Genomic DNA, 12,165 nt, shown 5'->3' on the forward strand with positions numbered 1-12,165 from the left:
TTACCTAATTTGCTCAGTATTTATTAATGGAAACATGTGAATTATATCCTTGTTAATGAAGTCATCTGAAGACCTTTGAAAAGGAAGCAGAGGTTAAAACAGAACTGCGAGGCCGGAAAAACCCAGGAGGTGAAAGAAAAAGATAGGCAGAGTAGGAAAGGGAGATAGAGTTTTGGGAAGTTTCTATATAACAAGAAATTTGCTAACAGCAATGTTTTCATTGATTTGAAAAAAAAATCATTCCTGGGATTTCCTGGGATGTTCAGAAATTTTACATCTAAGATGTTCTCTACTTGTCCCTCAAGACAAGAGTTTTATTTGTCATTTGCTGTTTTAAGACATTTATAGCCTTAAATTTCTTATTGTATGCTTTGAGTATTATGCTTTGACGAGGAAATTCCATGTCTATGCTCTATTTGTCGAACATTTAAAAATATATATCATGAAGTTTCCATTAAATCATATCAAAACTGTTGTATTCCAAGTCATTCATTAAAAAAACTGTTCTGTATGAAATTCATACAGAAGCACAACTTAAGATTTCTCAAAAGGCCTTTGAGATAATCAGAACCATAAATTCATTTGGGTGTGTCCAAACATTTGACTGGTACTATAATTTAGTCTGATTGATTTTAAGCTTGCCGTTAGCAAAAAATGCATGAGAATAATTTCTCTTGATGCTTTCAGATACAGAACAAGGTTCAGCAAAAATCAGCGCGTTGTCTGGGGGATTTGCTGCTTAACTCCTAGCCAGCTATTATAATATTTTCTTTAGTGAAATGTGGGCATACCCGCATGGGCAGTATGGAGTTGTGGTTTAAACTCAAGAGAGAAAAACAGAAGACTCCACTGGTGGTGATGTTGTGGTTTGGCGGTAGGATGGAGTACTGCCAGTAGCTAAAAGTAAACTGTGGGGGTTTGAGTGAGAAACAAAAGATTTTAAAGTTTGGTGAAAAAAGAAACAAGAGTGTGCTCGAGAGATACATTTGAAGCGGTCAGTCGTGTGTGTTTGTGTATGTGTGTGTGTGTGTGTGTGTGTGTGTGACCGGCCTGCTGGCTAGATTGGTCGAGAGCCTTTGAGTGGAATGACTCAAAGAACTGTCACAGATTCAGATGAATGGTGTTATTTCTGGTGGGGGAAAAGTGCCACATATAATGAATGATCAGGATTAAAATGGGAAGTGGCTCCACGTATACACACCGAGGATAAGGAGGAGGAGGAAGAGGAGGAGGATGAGGAAGAGGAGGAGGAGGAGGAGGAGGAGGCCTAGATGATGGATTCAGGATAATGTTAGACAGGATATAGAGAGACAAAAGGGGACCAAACAGTTTCTTCGTTTCATAGACACGTACACTCTCACAGTCACATATAATGTCGACAAGAGGGTGGAGCAGGTTGAAGCTGTGGTTCATTGTTTTGAGGCTGACGGACATCCTGTTTGAAGCAGGAATGAAGCCCCATGCTACAAGACAGCAGCAAACAAACGAACACACACTCACGCGCAAAGGATTCTGGATTTTATTTAATTATACATGCTCATTTCCCTTAGATTTACATCTTTGCCATTGTCTAACACTGGTTAATCTTTAAAAACAAAAAATTTAATAACATTGTTAAATTTTATTCTTTATCTTGTATCATACTGTACATTAAATATTAGGATGGCTAAATTGTTTTAGTTTTTATAGTGTTTTATTTTTATAGTATTTAGATAAAATATGTTGCATCTGAAGAAAATCATACATAAAAAAATAATGTGTTAGAGTATTCTTAGTATTATTCAACACTTCACTATCCCATGAGGCCACAGGAGAGAAGTTGTAGATGTCTGTAAAGTGATGCTGATGCCATAGGTCACATAACAAAGTAGGGATGGGACGATAACCGGTTTTATTGATAACCGTGATAAAATGTGCTGAAGGTTAGTAATATCGTTTAAAAATGAATTATCATTAAAACCGTGTTTGATTATCGCGGTTTTAATAACTCACTATTAAATCATGTCCAGCCAGCAACAGTCTGACGCAAGCGCAGCGCACAATGTTTTTTTGTTTTTTTTCGAGAAGGAATGGCGAAAGTCAGTGACTTTTCTATGCTTTTCTATGCTTCTACACTTTTCATTGTAAGGAAGGAAATGCCACAGAATTTAATCTTTCTTTAAATTAAGTGCATAGAGTTGTTTTATTAGTTGTTTGTTGATTATTAAATATAAAACTTGCTGAAATGTTTTCAGTGTGAGCATCAACTATTTTTGAACACTTTCATCTCGTTTCAACAAAACCGTGATAATATTGATAATCGTGATAATTTTAGTCACTATAATCGTGATATTAAATTTTCATACCGTCCCATCCCTATAACAAAGTCAACTTAGCAGATTTAGTACATCCAAATATCATTCATGCTATATACTTTTTATTGGTTGTGGACTTCATCCTTCATTTATTGTAGTTCCTACTCAGAATATGATTTCAGATGCACTTATAATATACAATTTTAATATCGGCCATGAAAATGAAAATAATTATGGATTTGTATAGAGTATAATTTGATTTTGGTGCATCCTTAGTGCTGACTGTGGATCAGTAGTGAAATTGAACAATCCCACATGAAGTTGCATTGAGGTCCAAATACATTCAGGTATATAATGTCTGGATTTTGTGTTCCATCCAATTCCAAATGATTGCAAGAAAGTACTTTTCTTGTTGAATATTTAGTTTCTTTGTGATAAGTCACATTTTGAAATTAAAAGTGATTGACTTCAGACTACTCTTTGGTAACTGCTGGTCATGGTGTTGGTTAGGGGTATTTTGCAACCTGCATGTGGTGAACCACTGTGTTGGATATTCTGTCACAGCTGTAGTGTTGGGCTGTTGGGGAAACAGAGATATACAGTGTGGCTGCCAAGGTTCTGTATTTAGTTTCAGTCAAGAAAAAGTGAAATGCATCTCCATTTATAAATTCTCATGCCACCATTATCATGTTGTTGTGTTTGTACAGCCTTGACCCGTTTAGACACATTCTATCATACAAGTGTCCAGTAACATACTCAAGTCATTTGTTTTCATGTGTTCAAGTTGTTTGGTAATTCACTCACTCTTTAGGCCGTAGAAAGGGAGCAGATAGACAGCATTCAGCCTAAACTGCAACATGTCAACGCTGTGGGTCAAGGTCTTATCCAGAGTGCAGCCAAACACACTGACACTCAGGGCCTGGAACATGACTTGGAGACCACAAACCTGCGCTGGAACTCCCTCAACAAGAGGGTAAGCATGCATCTATTGTTAGCCTTCTTTTTTTTCTTCAAGGGACTGATAAAAAAAAAGGATTAATTTTTTATTAAAGATTACTTTTTTTTTAATTCACAGGTTGCTGAAAGAATCGCACAGCTGCAGGAGGCCCTGTTGCATTGTGGGAAGTTCCAAGATGCTCTAGAACCACTCTTGAGCTGGCTTAGTGACACAGAGGAGCTCATAGCCAATCAAAAACCTCCGTCTGCTGAGTACCGTGTGGTCAAGGCACAAATTCAGGAGCAGAAGGTTAGATTTGAATGAAGTTTTAATTTAATCAGTTTTTATAATGGCTTGCTGTTATATATTATATTATATTATTTTTGTTGTTGTTGTTGAAAATATTCAATTTGTGACAAAAGACACATTGATGTTTTTTATCAAACTAATTAGACTAATTTATCATGCTAGATAATAAAATAATTTTGATTTGCTTACTGAGATTACATATTATTCCTAGCTGCTGCAATGGTTACTGGATGACCGCCTTGGGACGGTAGAAATGATCAGGGCAGAAGGAGAGCGAATCGCTGCTACGGCTGAGACACAAGACAGAGACAAAATCCAGAAACAACTTAAGAGCCTAGGAGAAAGATGGACAAATCTGCTGGAAAAGGCCAGTGCCAGGTAAATTCCATTATTAGAGCAATATGGACACCCAGACAAAAACCATAAAATCTCTTAATTGAATCTCTTACTCAGAACTCAATCCCTTTGGTTGCATTACAAGGCCATAAAAACAGATTAGTCATAAGAATATAACACAGATTTCCTCCTCACCTCATGTCCTCAGGCAGCGGCAGCTAGAGGAGCTGCAGGTGTTAGCGCAGCAGTTCCACGAGGCAGTGGAGCCACTTGGTGAGTGGTTGAGTGCAACAGAGAGACGCCTGAGCTCCGCTGAGCCAATGGGAACCCAGACCTCCAAAATCACACAACAGATTGTAAGGCACAAGGTAGAGTATACACAGCAGCTGGGAGAGATGCATCCTGGCAGTTTGCTGAGGATAAAACTGCCAGAATTGTTGCTGCCAAACCAAGATCTGTCATTTAAGCAAGTGTTTTTCAAAGTGTCAAGTATCATTAGACTGACTAGAGATGCAGAGGAGAGAACAGATTGTCAGTCTCCTGCGGTTTTAAATGGACTAGTAGGAGTGTAGTTATCTAAGAAGGCACAAAATTCAGGTCATGATCCTGCCCACATCCTTTCCATTTTGTAGTTTAATTTTATCATGGTTTCATTTTTTTATATTTTTTTTCTCATCTTGTATTATTCCACATTGTTTTTTTTTTGCTCACATCAGTTAATTATGATTTGTCATTATTCTGCATTGTCATGTTTGTTTATGTTTGCCTGGTCTTTTTTTCTCCTTCTACTCATTCAATCATATCTCCTCTTCACTCTGGGCTATAATCCCAGGCTCTCCAAGAGGAAGTATCCTCTCGGGAGAATGATGTAAACCATCTTGAGACCCTCAGTCAATCACTGCACCTGCTCAGCTGTGTGGCTGATCGTGATTTGCTGGGTGAACGTGTGGCGGCAGTGCGCAACGGGCACACAGAGCTACATGATTGGTGCAGTCGGAGAGAGGCCATGCTGGAGCAGGCTCTGTTCAATGCACAGCTATTTGGAGAAGAAGAAGTGGAAGTCCTTAACTGGCTAGCTGAGGTGGCACAGAGACTGGCTGAGGTCTCAGTGCAGAGTTATCAGCCGGAGCTACTAGAGCAGCAACACAAACACACACTGGTACGATTCTGCAGGGCATAGCTGCCCAGGATAAATCAGAGTGTATGAATATTGCTAAACAGCTCTCATCTTAAAAACAAATTATCACTCAGTGAGGTCAGAGCTACACTATAATAACATGATATTCTGATTAAATAATTTAATGAAGTGCATATACTAATGTTATTTATTTGTCATTTTATTTTACATAGCATTCCCTTGAATTATTTTCAGAGTTAATGTTTTTATTTGCTGGTGCCCTGCAGGCTCTTAATGAAGAGATTATCAGTAGGAAGAAGACAGTGGACCAAGCCATTAAGAATGGACAGGCTCTGCTTAAGCAAACTACTGGTACTTTTCCATCCAGTCTCTTATATTTATTGGTGTATCACCTAATTCCTGTTTTAATTATGATCATATTTAATCTCTGTGACAGGTGAGGAGGTACTGTTGATTCAAGAAAAGCTAGATGGCATCAAAAGCCGCTATGCAGAAATGACATCAGGCAGCAGCAAGGCCCTCCGTACTCTCGAACAGGCCCTTCAGTTGGCCACGCGATTTGCTAGCTCGCACAATGACATCAGCCAGTGGTTGGATAGCGTGGAGGCGGAGCTTAACATTGACCCAGACACAACACCAGCCTATCAGGACAGACAGAGGGTGAGGATGTCTGTTTTATTGATTTATTTATATTAAGTGCTTGTGAATTACTTTTTGCTTTACTCTTTTCTTTTAGACCATACACACCTACTTCTGTTTTTGCTAAACCAAATCAATTTCTTTTATGACTTCAGTGCATTCGTTATTTTATGTTCTGTATGTACATTTGGCTCAGGAGCTGAAGTGCGTGTCTGCTGAGAAGAGGTTAGTTCTGGACACAGTGAATGAGGTAGGCAGTGCTTTACTGGATCTGGTGCCCTGGCGTGCACGGGAAGGCCTGGACCGCCTGGTCGCCGATGCCAATCAGCGCTACCGCCAAGCAGATGAGACCATCACACAGAGAGTGCAGTTAGTGCAGGCTGCCATCCAAAGGTCACAGCAGGTACTGCAACAAATACTGTGTGCGTGCGTGCGTGCGTACGTGCGTGCGCGCGCGTATGTATGATTAACACAGAAGCCAAACATAAACTTACTTAAAATGTAACATTATTCTTTCCATGTCTTGCATTAGCATTGTTTTTGTTTGAGGAATGTAATTTATTATTTATTTATTTTTTATAATATGCATTTTTCTTTTTAAAATAATGTAATACTTCAAAGTAAATGCAAATGGTTATAATAAAAAATCAAATACATTTGCAACTCTAACATACATTTTCAAATATGAATATAAAGTTTAAGTTGTTGCTTAAGCAAAATCTGATTTAGGATGCTCTGTCCGTGTTGCCTTCTTGAATGTGTAAATATTTTTGTCATACTTTTTTTTGATAGTGTATTTGTGTGTGTTATTGTTTCAGTATGAGGAGGCAGTTGATGCAGAGCTGACCTGGGTCGGAGAGACAGAGAGGAAGCTTGCATCTCTAGGACCTCTGAGTCTGGAGCCTGATGTGACTGTGGCACAGCTCCAGGTGCAGAGGGCCTTTAACATTGATATCATCCGTCACAAAGATACTGTGGACCAACTCCTTAAGACACGAGAGGATATCCTGGAGAGCTGCAGTGAACAGCAGAGAGAGGCTCTGAAGGTTAGTGACAAAATAAAGAAGAGAGAGATGGGAGCGGGCAGAACAAGCTATGTAATTATTCCTCTGTGAAATGTTAGATAGGGAAAGATTGTTATTAATGCATTTTTTGGAGGAGATTTGATTTGTTGAGTCATGTTTGTGACAAACAAAAGTGCTGGCTTGTTTCAGATTAATTTGGTTGACCCAATAAAACCTATTTCTTCTTCTTCCTGTAGGTGAAGACAGACTCTTTAAGTGCTCGTTATGAAGCAGTAAATCAGAGTCATGCTGAGCGCTTCTCAGCTCTAGAGCAGGCTCAGGTCCTGGTAGCACGGTTCTGGGAGACGTATGAGGAACTTGAACCCTGGCTGGGTGAGACCGAGACTCTGATTACCCAGCAACCCCCTCCCGCCATTGACACAGAAGCGCTCCGACAACAGCAAGACCAGATGAGGGTGAGGGAGCAGTATGCAGACAAAGGGCTTGAGTCCCTTTTGCTCCTTCATGGTTATATGATGCATTCAAGTCATTGTATTTATGTGTTGAACACATATGAATGTCACAAAGTGAGGATTTTCTCTGGAATTTCTTTCAAATCTGAGTTTCAGAGTTTAGAGCATGTCAGTGCAGTTAAAGTGTCAGTTAAAGTATCTTACTTGGCTGTACAAAATACCATAATAATGTACAATTATGATATGTAATGATTCAGCTGACCTAATTCCGTCTTCCCAAATTGTAATTGTATACTTCCCAGGAGGACTTGAATGCACCAGTAGACATGGACTAAGACTCACAAAACTTATTTAATATCATATGTATTAGCATCACATGACATGTTTCATATGTTTTCCTGACTAGCTTTTGAGAGAGTCCATCGCTGAGCACAAGCCTCACATTGATAAACTGCTAAAGATCGGTCCACAGCTGGCAGAACTCAGTGCCCAGGAAGGGGCAACGTTGAGACAACGTTATAATGAAGCAGAGAGGCGTTACCTCAACATCAAAGAGGAGGTCAAAAGTCGAGCCACGGTGCTGGATGAAGCAGTGTCACAGTCTGTCCAGGTATTTGCTGCAAAATGTTAGCATGCTTACTTAGGACTGCTGCCCAGCTTGTGATTTATTTAAAGGTTAAAGCCCACAGTTCAGCATTAGACAGCACAATATCAACTCATTTTGAGTCGTCATCATGTTTTCTAGAACACAAAAGTATATTTAACCTATTTAAAATGACACACATCACCTTTAATTAATCATTGTTTCAGACTAAGGCATTTTTTTTTATAACATCACTGACATCATCAACTGCATTCTGGCTTAGTTCTTTTGTTATTGATTAGTCCTGCTGGTCTGTTGCATGCTGTTGAATTAACACATTGTACTGTTTCTCCACCTCCATACTCTACTTTACTGTGATGCAACCTGTCCCACCCTGTGCCCCATATCCTGTCGCCCTCTCCTTTCCATATCCTGTATCCCCTAAACTTCCCCCTGTCCTGCTTGTTGCAACTCTTCCCTTAAACATTCCCTGCACTTCTCCCTCCCATGTCTGTTTGGTCCATCCGTCCACCCATCACTCATGTTTGTGGATGTTCTGTGTATGTCCATCCCTCCATCATCACGGCTCTCTGCAACACCCTCAGCTGGTAGAGGTAAGAGCATCATCACCCACTGATTTAACTGCTGTGTAACGTCTGTGTAGGATTGAGAATCAGGGATTTTCAGGAATTCTTTAATCCAGATTATTTTATATTACTCTGTTGAAACTAGTTTTTACTTGCATCAATTGGCCTATAGACAGTATCTTATTAGTAAAAGAAGATGGACAAAATATTAAATACACATTTCAATTAACTTCTTGTATAAATTTCACCTTTAACCTGCTCCCTTTACCATTTTAAATAGCTTCTTTCTTGAAATACTGTAAAGTTTCTTTATTTGCATTAAGGTATTTAGCAGAAGCTTTTATGCAGACCTAACAAACTAACTAAAAGTGATTTGCCTGTGTGAGACGGATAACTGGAAGTTAACTTTCTTGCAATACCAGTCCAAAGTTTAAATGTTATTGAATAAAGTCTGTTAAGATCAACAAGGCTGCATTTATTTTATCAAAAATACAGTAAACAAGTCAAATTGTGAAATATTACAATTTAAAATCAGTGTTTTCTGTTGTCATATATTTTAAAATGTATTCCTGAATTTTCGGCATCATTACTCCATTCTTCTGTGTCACATGATCCTTCAGAAATCAGAAATCGTGGAACATCCTCAGGATTCTTTGATGAATAGAAAGTTTAAGAAATCTTTTTTAGAATTATAAATGTTTGTATTGTCACTGATCAATTTAAAGCATCCTTGCTGAATAAAGGTACTTCCTTCAAAAGAAAAGGGAAAAAAATCTGATTGACTTCAAACTTTTAAATAATAGTGTACAAGTACTTTGTAATACCAATACACCTAATACAAGGCATGTAAATCAAAAAAATGTTAATACAAAATGAATTTCGTTCCACTTAAAAAAAAAAAAGGTAGCATACCGGATTCAGATAGGTCCATGCATGATGAATGTGTCAGTATTCTGTGGTGTATTTTGTAATACTTGTCCTAAAGCATTCCTATTATTTAGCACCAATTTCCTCTATCCCTTCACATGAGTTTGAGATAAATCTTCCTTTCTTATGCCTGGTCCTTCTACAGTTACTTTGATGTACTGTAGTTGTTCTGATTGTTGTCTTCCTTTTCTCCATTCAGTTCCACGATAAGATGGACCCTCTTTTGGAGACTCTGGAAGGAGCAGTTCAACGCTTGCGGCAGCCACCTCCAGTGGCGGCTGAGGTGGAGAAGATCCGGGAACAACTTGCGGAGCATCGGTCTACAGGACTAGAGCTGGACAAACTCCTTCCATCTTTCAGCGCCCTGTGTGCCCGAGGAGAAGAGCTCATCGGTCGCGCCCCACATGACGATCCTGCCGCCCAGGGTAAAGATCTTCGATCAGAAATGGCACTATATGGTTGGTTGTATAAAATGCTTTATCCAGGGTGTTTTGGTAAATCTGTAATCTGTCCCCATCCTCAGCTGTGCATTCGCGACTCTTACGACTGCGTTCTCTGTGGGATGAGATCAGGCAGAGGGCAGAGGAAAGAGAAGGAAAGCTTCAGGATGTTCTAGATCTCTCCGGGAAGTTCTGGGCTGATATGGCCGCTCTGCTTAGCACACTTCGTGACTCTCAGGATATTGTGAAAGATCTGGAGGACCCAGGGGTGGATCCTTCACTTATAAAACAACAAATAGAGGCAGCCGAGGTCAGTCCAACAAGAGAGTCACTAGCAAGACATAATGTATTTTTTGGTTTAATCAGATTTTCAGCGGGGATGTACAGAAACGGCATATTTTCAAAAGTGACTCATCTGGAGGATGCCTAAATGGCTAGTCAACTAATCAGTCTTAAAGAAACTCTATATAGGGGGCATCAGCAATATTCCAAGGGAACTGTTAAAAACAAATCAAATCGGTGTGTAAACTGAAAGTTATTTCTTGTATAATATTATAAAATAATAAATAATAAAAAAACTGAGTATTTTTCCCCTCAATAACTGTTGTTTTTAACTGAAGAATTAATTCTTGGAGTTACTTCTGACATCACAAAATGTAACCTCATTGTTCTGTTACGGTTAATAAAATCATCAACTTTTGTCATAATTACAGCAGAAAAACTGAATGGTCTATATAGGGAGCCGTGTAAAGTTTAATAAAACCCTCCTTATTGGGATCTTTAAAGTAGATCAAAATATTGTGTCAAGACAACGATCCCGAGAATGTAGTCATGATGTTTTGTCTCGCACTCAGGCCATTAAGCAAGAGACAGATGGGCTGAGGGAAGAACTGGAGATCGTACGAACACTTGGAGCTGACCTTATCTTTGCCTGCGGAGAGACTGAGAAACCAGAGGTCAAGAAGACCATCGATGAGGTCAGAGTCTAGAACACGGAACACACTATTTCACTCACATTTACGCAGTTGCTGATTTTGTGTCGTTCGTTTGATGCTCAGATGAATGCAGCCTGGGAAAGCTTGAACCGCACATGGAGAGAGAGAATGGAGAGGCTGGAAGAGGCCATGACTGCCTCTGTACAGTACCAGGATGCTCTTCAGGTGTCTGTCACACTATTGGTTCCACAAACTCTGCCCTGATTGGTCAAGCCAACTGTGTGTTCACAATCTTTGCTTTTTATCTCCCCAGGGCATGTTTGACTACTTGGACAATGCTGTCATCAAATTGTGTGAGATGCCAGCTGTAGGGACAGACCTCAGCACTGTTAAACAACAGATCGAGGAGCTCAAGGTTCGAATCCGACATTGTCTACTCTTATCTCTAAAATCACGTTGAGAAAAAGATTGACCCTTTTTTCATTTTAAATGGCAGCAATATAAAGTAGAAGTTTACCAGCAGCAGATTGACATGGAGAAGCTTTGCCACCAAGGAGAGCTGCTGCTCAGAAAAGTGAATGACCAAACAGACCGAGACATGATTCAGGAGCCTCTCACTGAGCTCCGCCACCTGTGGGATAACCTGGTGGACAAAATCACAATCAGACAGGTGTGGAAATACTACTTTTGCTTTTACAAAACACTTACTTTAAAACAGATCATTTAGACTCTAAATTAAAATGAGCCATGTTCAGTAGCATTGTAAAATATAGACAAACACACATTGATAACCTCAGTTTAATGCACCAAATGCTCCATAAAGCAGCCTCCATGAATTATGATTGAATTATGAATTTATTAATAATAATAATAATAATAATAATAAAATATTTAACTCATTATTCAGTATTGGTATTGTGAAATGAAATGTGAAAACTAATATCAAATCCGTTTAAATTCAGTTCAACTGCATTTTAGAGGCTAGACAGGAAATGCTCTTACTCTTGATTGTATTTTGATTCTGTCTACTCTCTCAGCACAAACTGGAGGGTGCACTGTTGGCCCTAGGCCAGTTCCAGCATGCTCTCTCTGAGCTGCAGTCCTGGCTCAGTCACACTCAAGCCACACTGGACACCCAGCGACCCATCAGCTCTGACCCCAAGGCCATCGAAATTGAGCTGGCTAAGCATCATGTACTTGAGACATTTTTATATACTCTATTTTTTTATTTCCTTTTTAAAGCAGTTTCCTTTAAAAAACAGTTTCCTGTTTTTGTAGGTTTTAAGAAACGACGTGCTGTCCCATCGGGCTACAGTGGAGACGGTGAACAGCGCAGGCTCTGAGCTGCTAGAGTCCAGTCCTGGAGATGAAATCAACCACCTGAGAGACCAGCTGGATGAGCTCAACCGCAGCTGGAAGAACCTTCTTTTGAAGACTGATGAGAGGCAGGAGCTTTTGGAAGCTGCCCTGCAACAGGTGCTCTAGATATTATTACTGCATCATTACACGGAAAGATCTGATTGAAAGAAACAAACAAGTGCATCTGTATGTTTGTAGCCTGAA

General features: G+C 39.5%; 1 protein-coding gene across 18 annotated transcripts in view; it reads left to right on the forward strand.

The window, feature by feature from the left end:
* Positions 1 to 12,165, forward strand: part of macf1a (microtubule actin crosslinking factor 1a) — a 165,749-nt gene that overhangs the window by 136,002 nt on the left and 17,582 nt on the right. For 14 of the 18 annotated variants that reach the window (XM_059509717.1, XM_059509726.1, XM_059509724.1 and 11 more), the window contains 19 exons: positions 3,106 to 3,267; positions 3,370 to 3,540; positions 3,752 to 3,918; positions 4,085 to 4,244; positions 4,709 to 5,035; positions 5,281 to 5,365; positions 5,451 to 5,674; positions 5,850 to 6,056; positions 6,472 to 6,699; positions 6,915 to 7,133; positions 7,537 to 7,740; positions 9,427 to 9,652; positions 9,751 to 9,977; positions 10,522 to 10,644; positions 10,726 to 10,827; positions 10,916 to 11,017; positions 11,099 to 11,272; positions 11,640 to 11,795; positions 11,881 to 12,078. In XM_059509717.1, coding sequence (XP_059365700.1) covers positions 3,106 to 3,267; positions 3,370 to 3,540; positions 3,752 to 3,918; positions 4,085 to 4,244; positions 4,709 to 5,035; positions 5,281 to 5,365; positions 5,451 to 5,674; positions 5,850 to 6,056; positions 6,472 to 6,699; positions 6,915 to 7,133; positions 7,537 to 7,740; positions 9,427 to 9,652; positions 9,751 to 9,977; positions 10,522 to 10,644; positions 10,726 to 10,827; positions 10,916 to 11,017; positions 11,099 to 11,272; positions 11,640 to 11,795; positions 11,881 to 12,078 — 3,462 coding nt within the window. The remainder of the gene's footprint in view (positions 1 to 3,105; positions 3,268 to 3,369; positions 3,541 to 3,751; positions 3,919 to 4,084; positions 4,245 to 4,708; positions 5,036 to 5,280; positions 5,366 to 5,450; positions 5,675 to 5,849; positions 6,057 to 6,471; positions 6,700 to 6,914; positions 7,134 to 7,536; positions 7,741 to 9,426; positions 9,653 to 9,750; positions 9,978 to 10,521; positions 10,645 to 10,725; positions 10,828 to 10,915; positions 11,018 to 11,098; positions 11,273 to 11,639; positions 11,796 to 11,880; positions 12,079 to 12,165) is intronic. The other 4 variants (XM_059509727.1, XM_059509723.1, XM_059509722.1 and 1 more) reach the window with 1 other exon arrangement.

Source organism: Carassius carassius, chromosome 25, assembly GCF_963082965.1.
Source record: "Carassius carassius chromosome 25, fCarCar2.1, whole genome shotgun sequence".
Classification (NCBI taxonomy): Eukaryota; Metazoa; Chordata; class Actinopteri; order Cypriniformes; family Cyprinidae; genus Carassius; species Carassius carassius.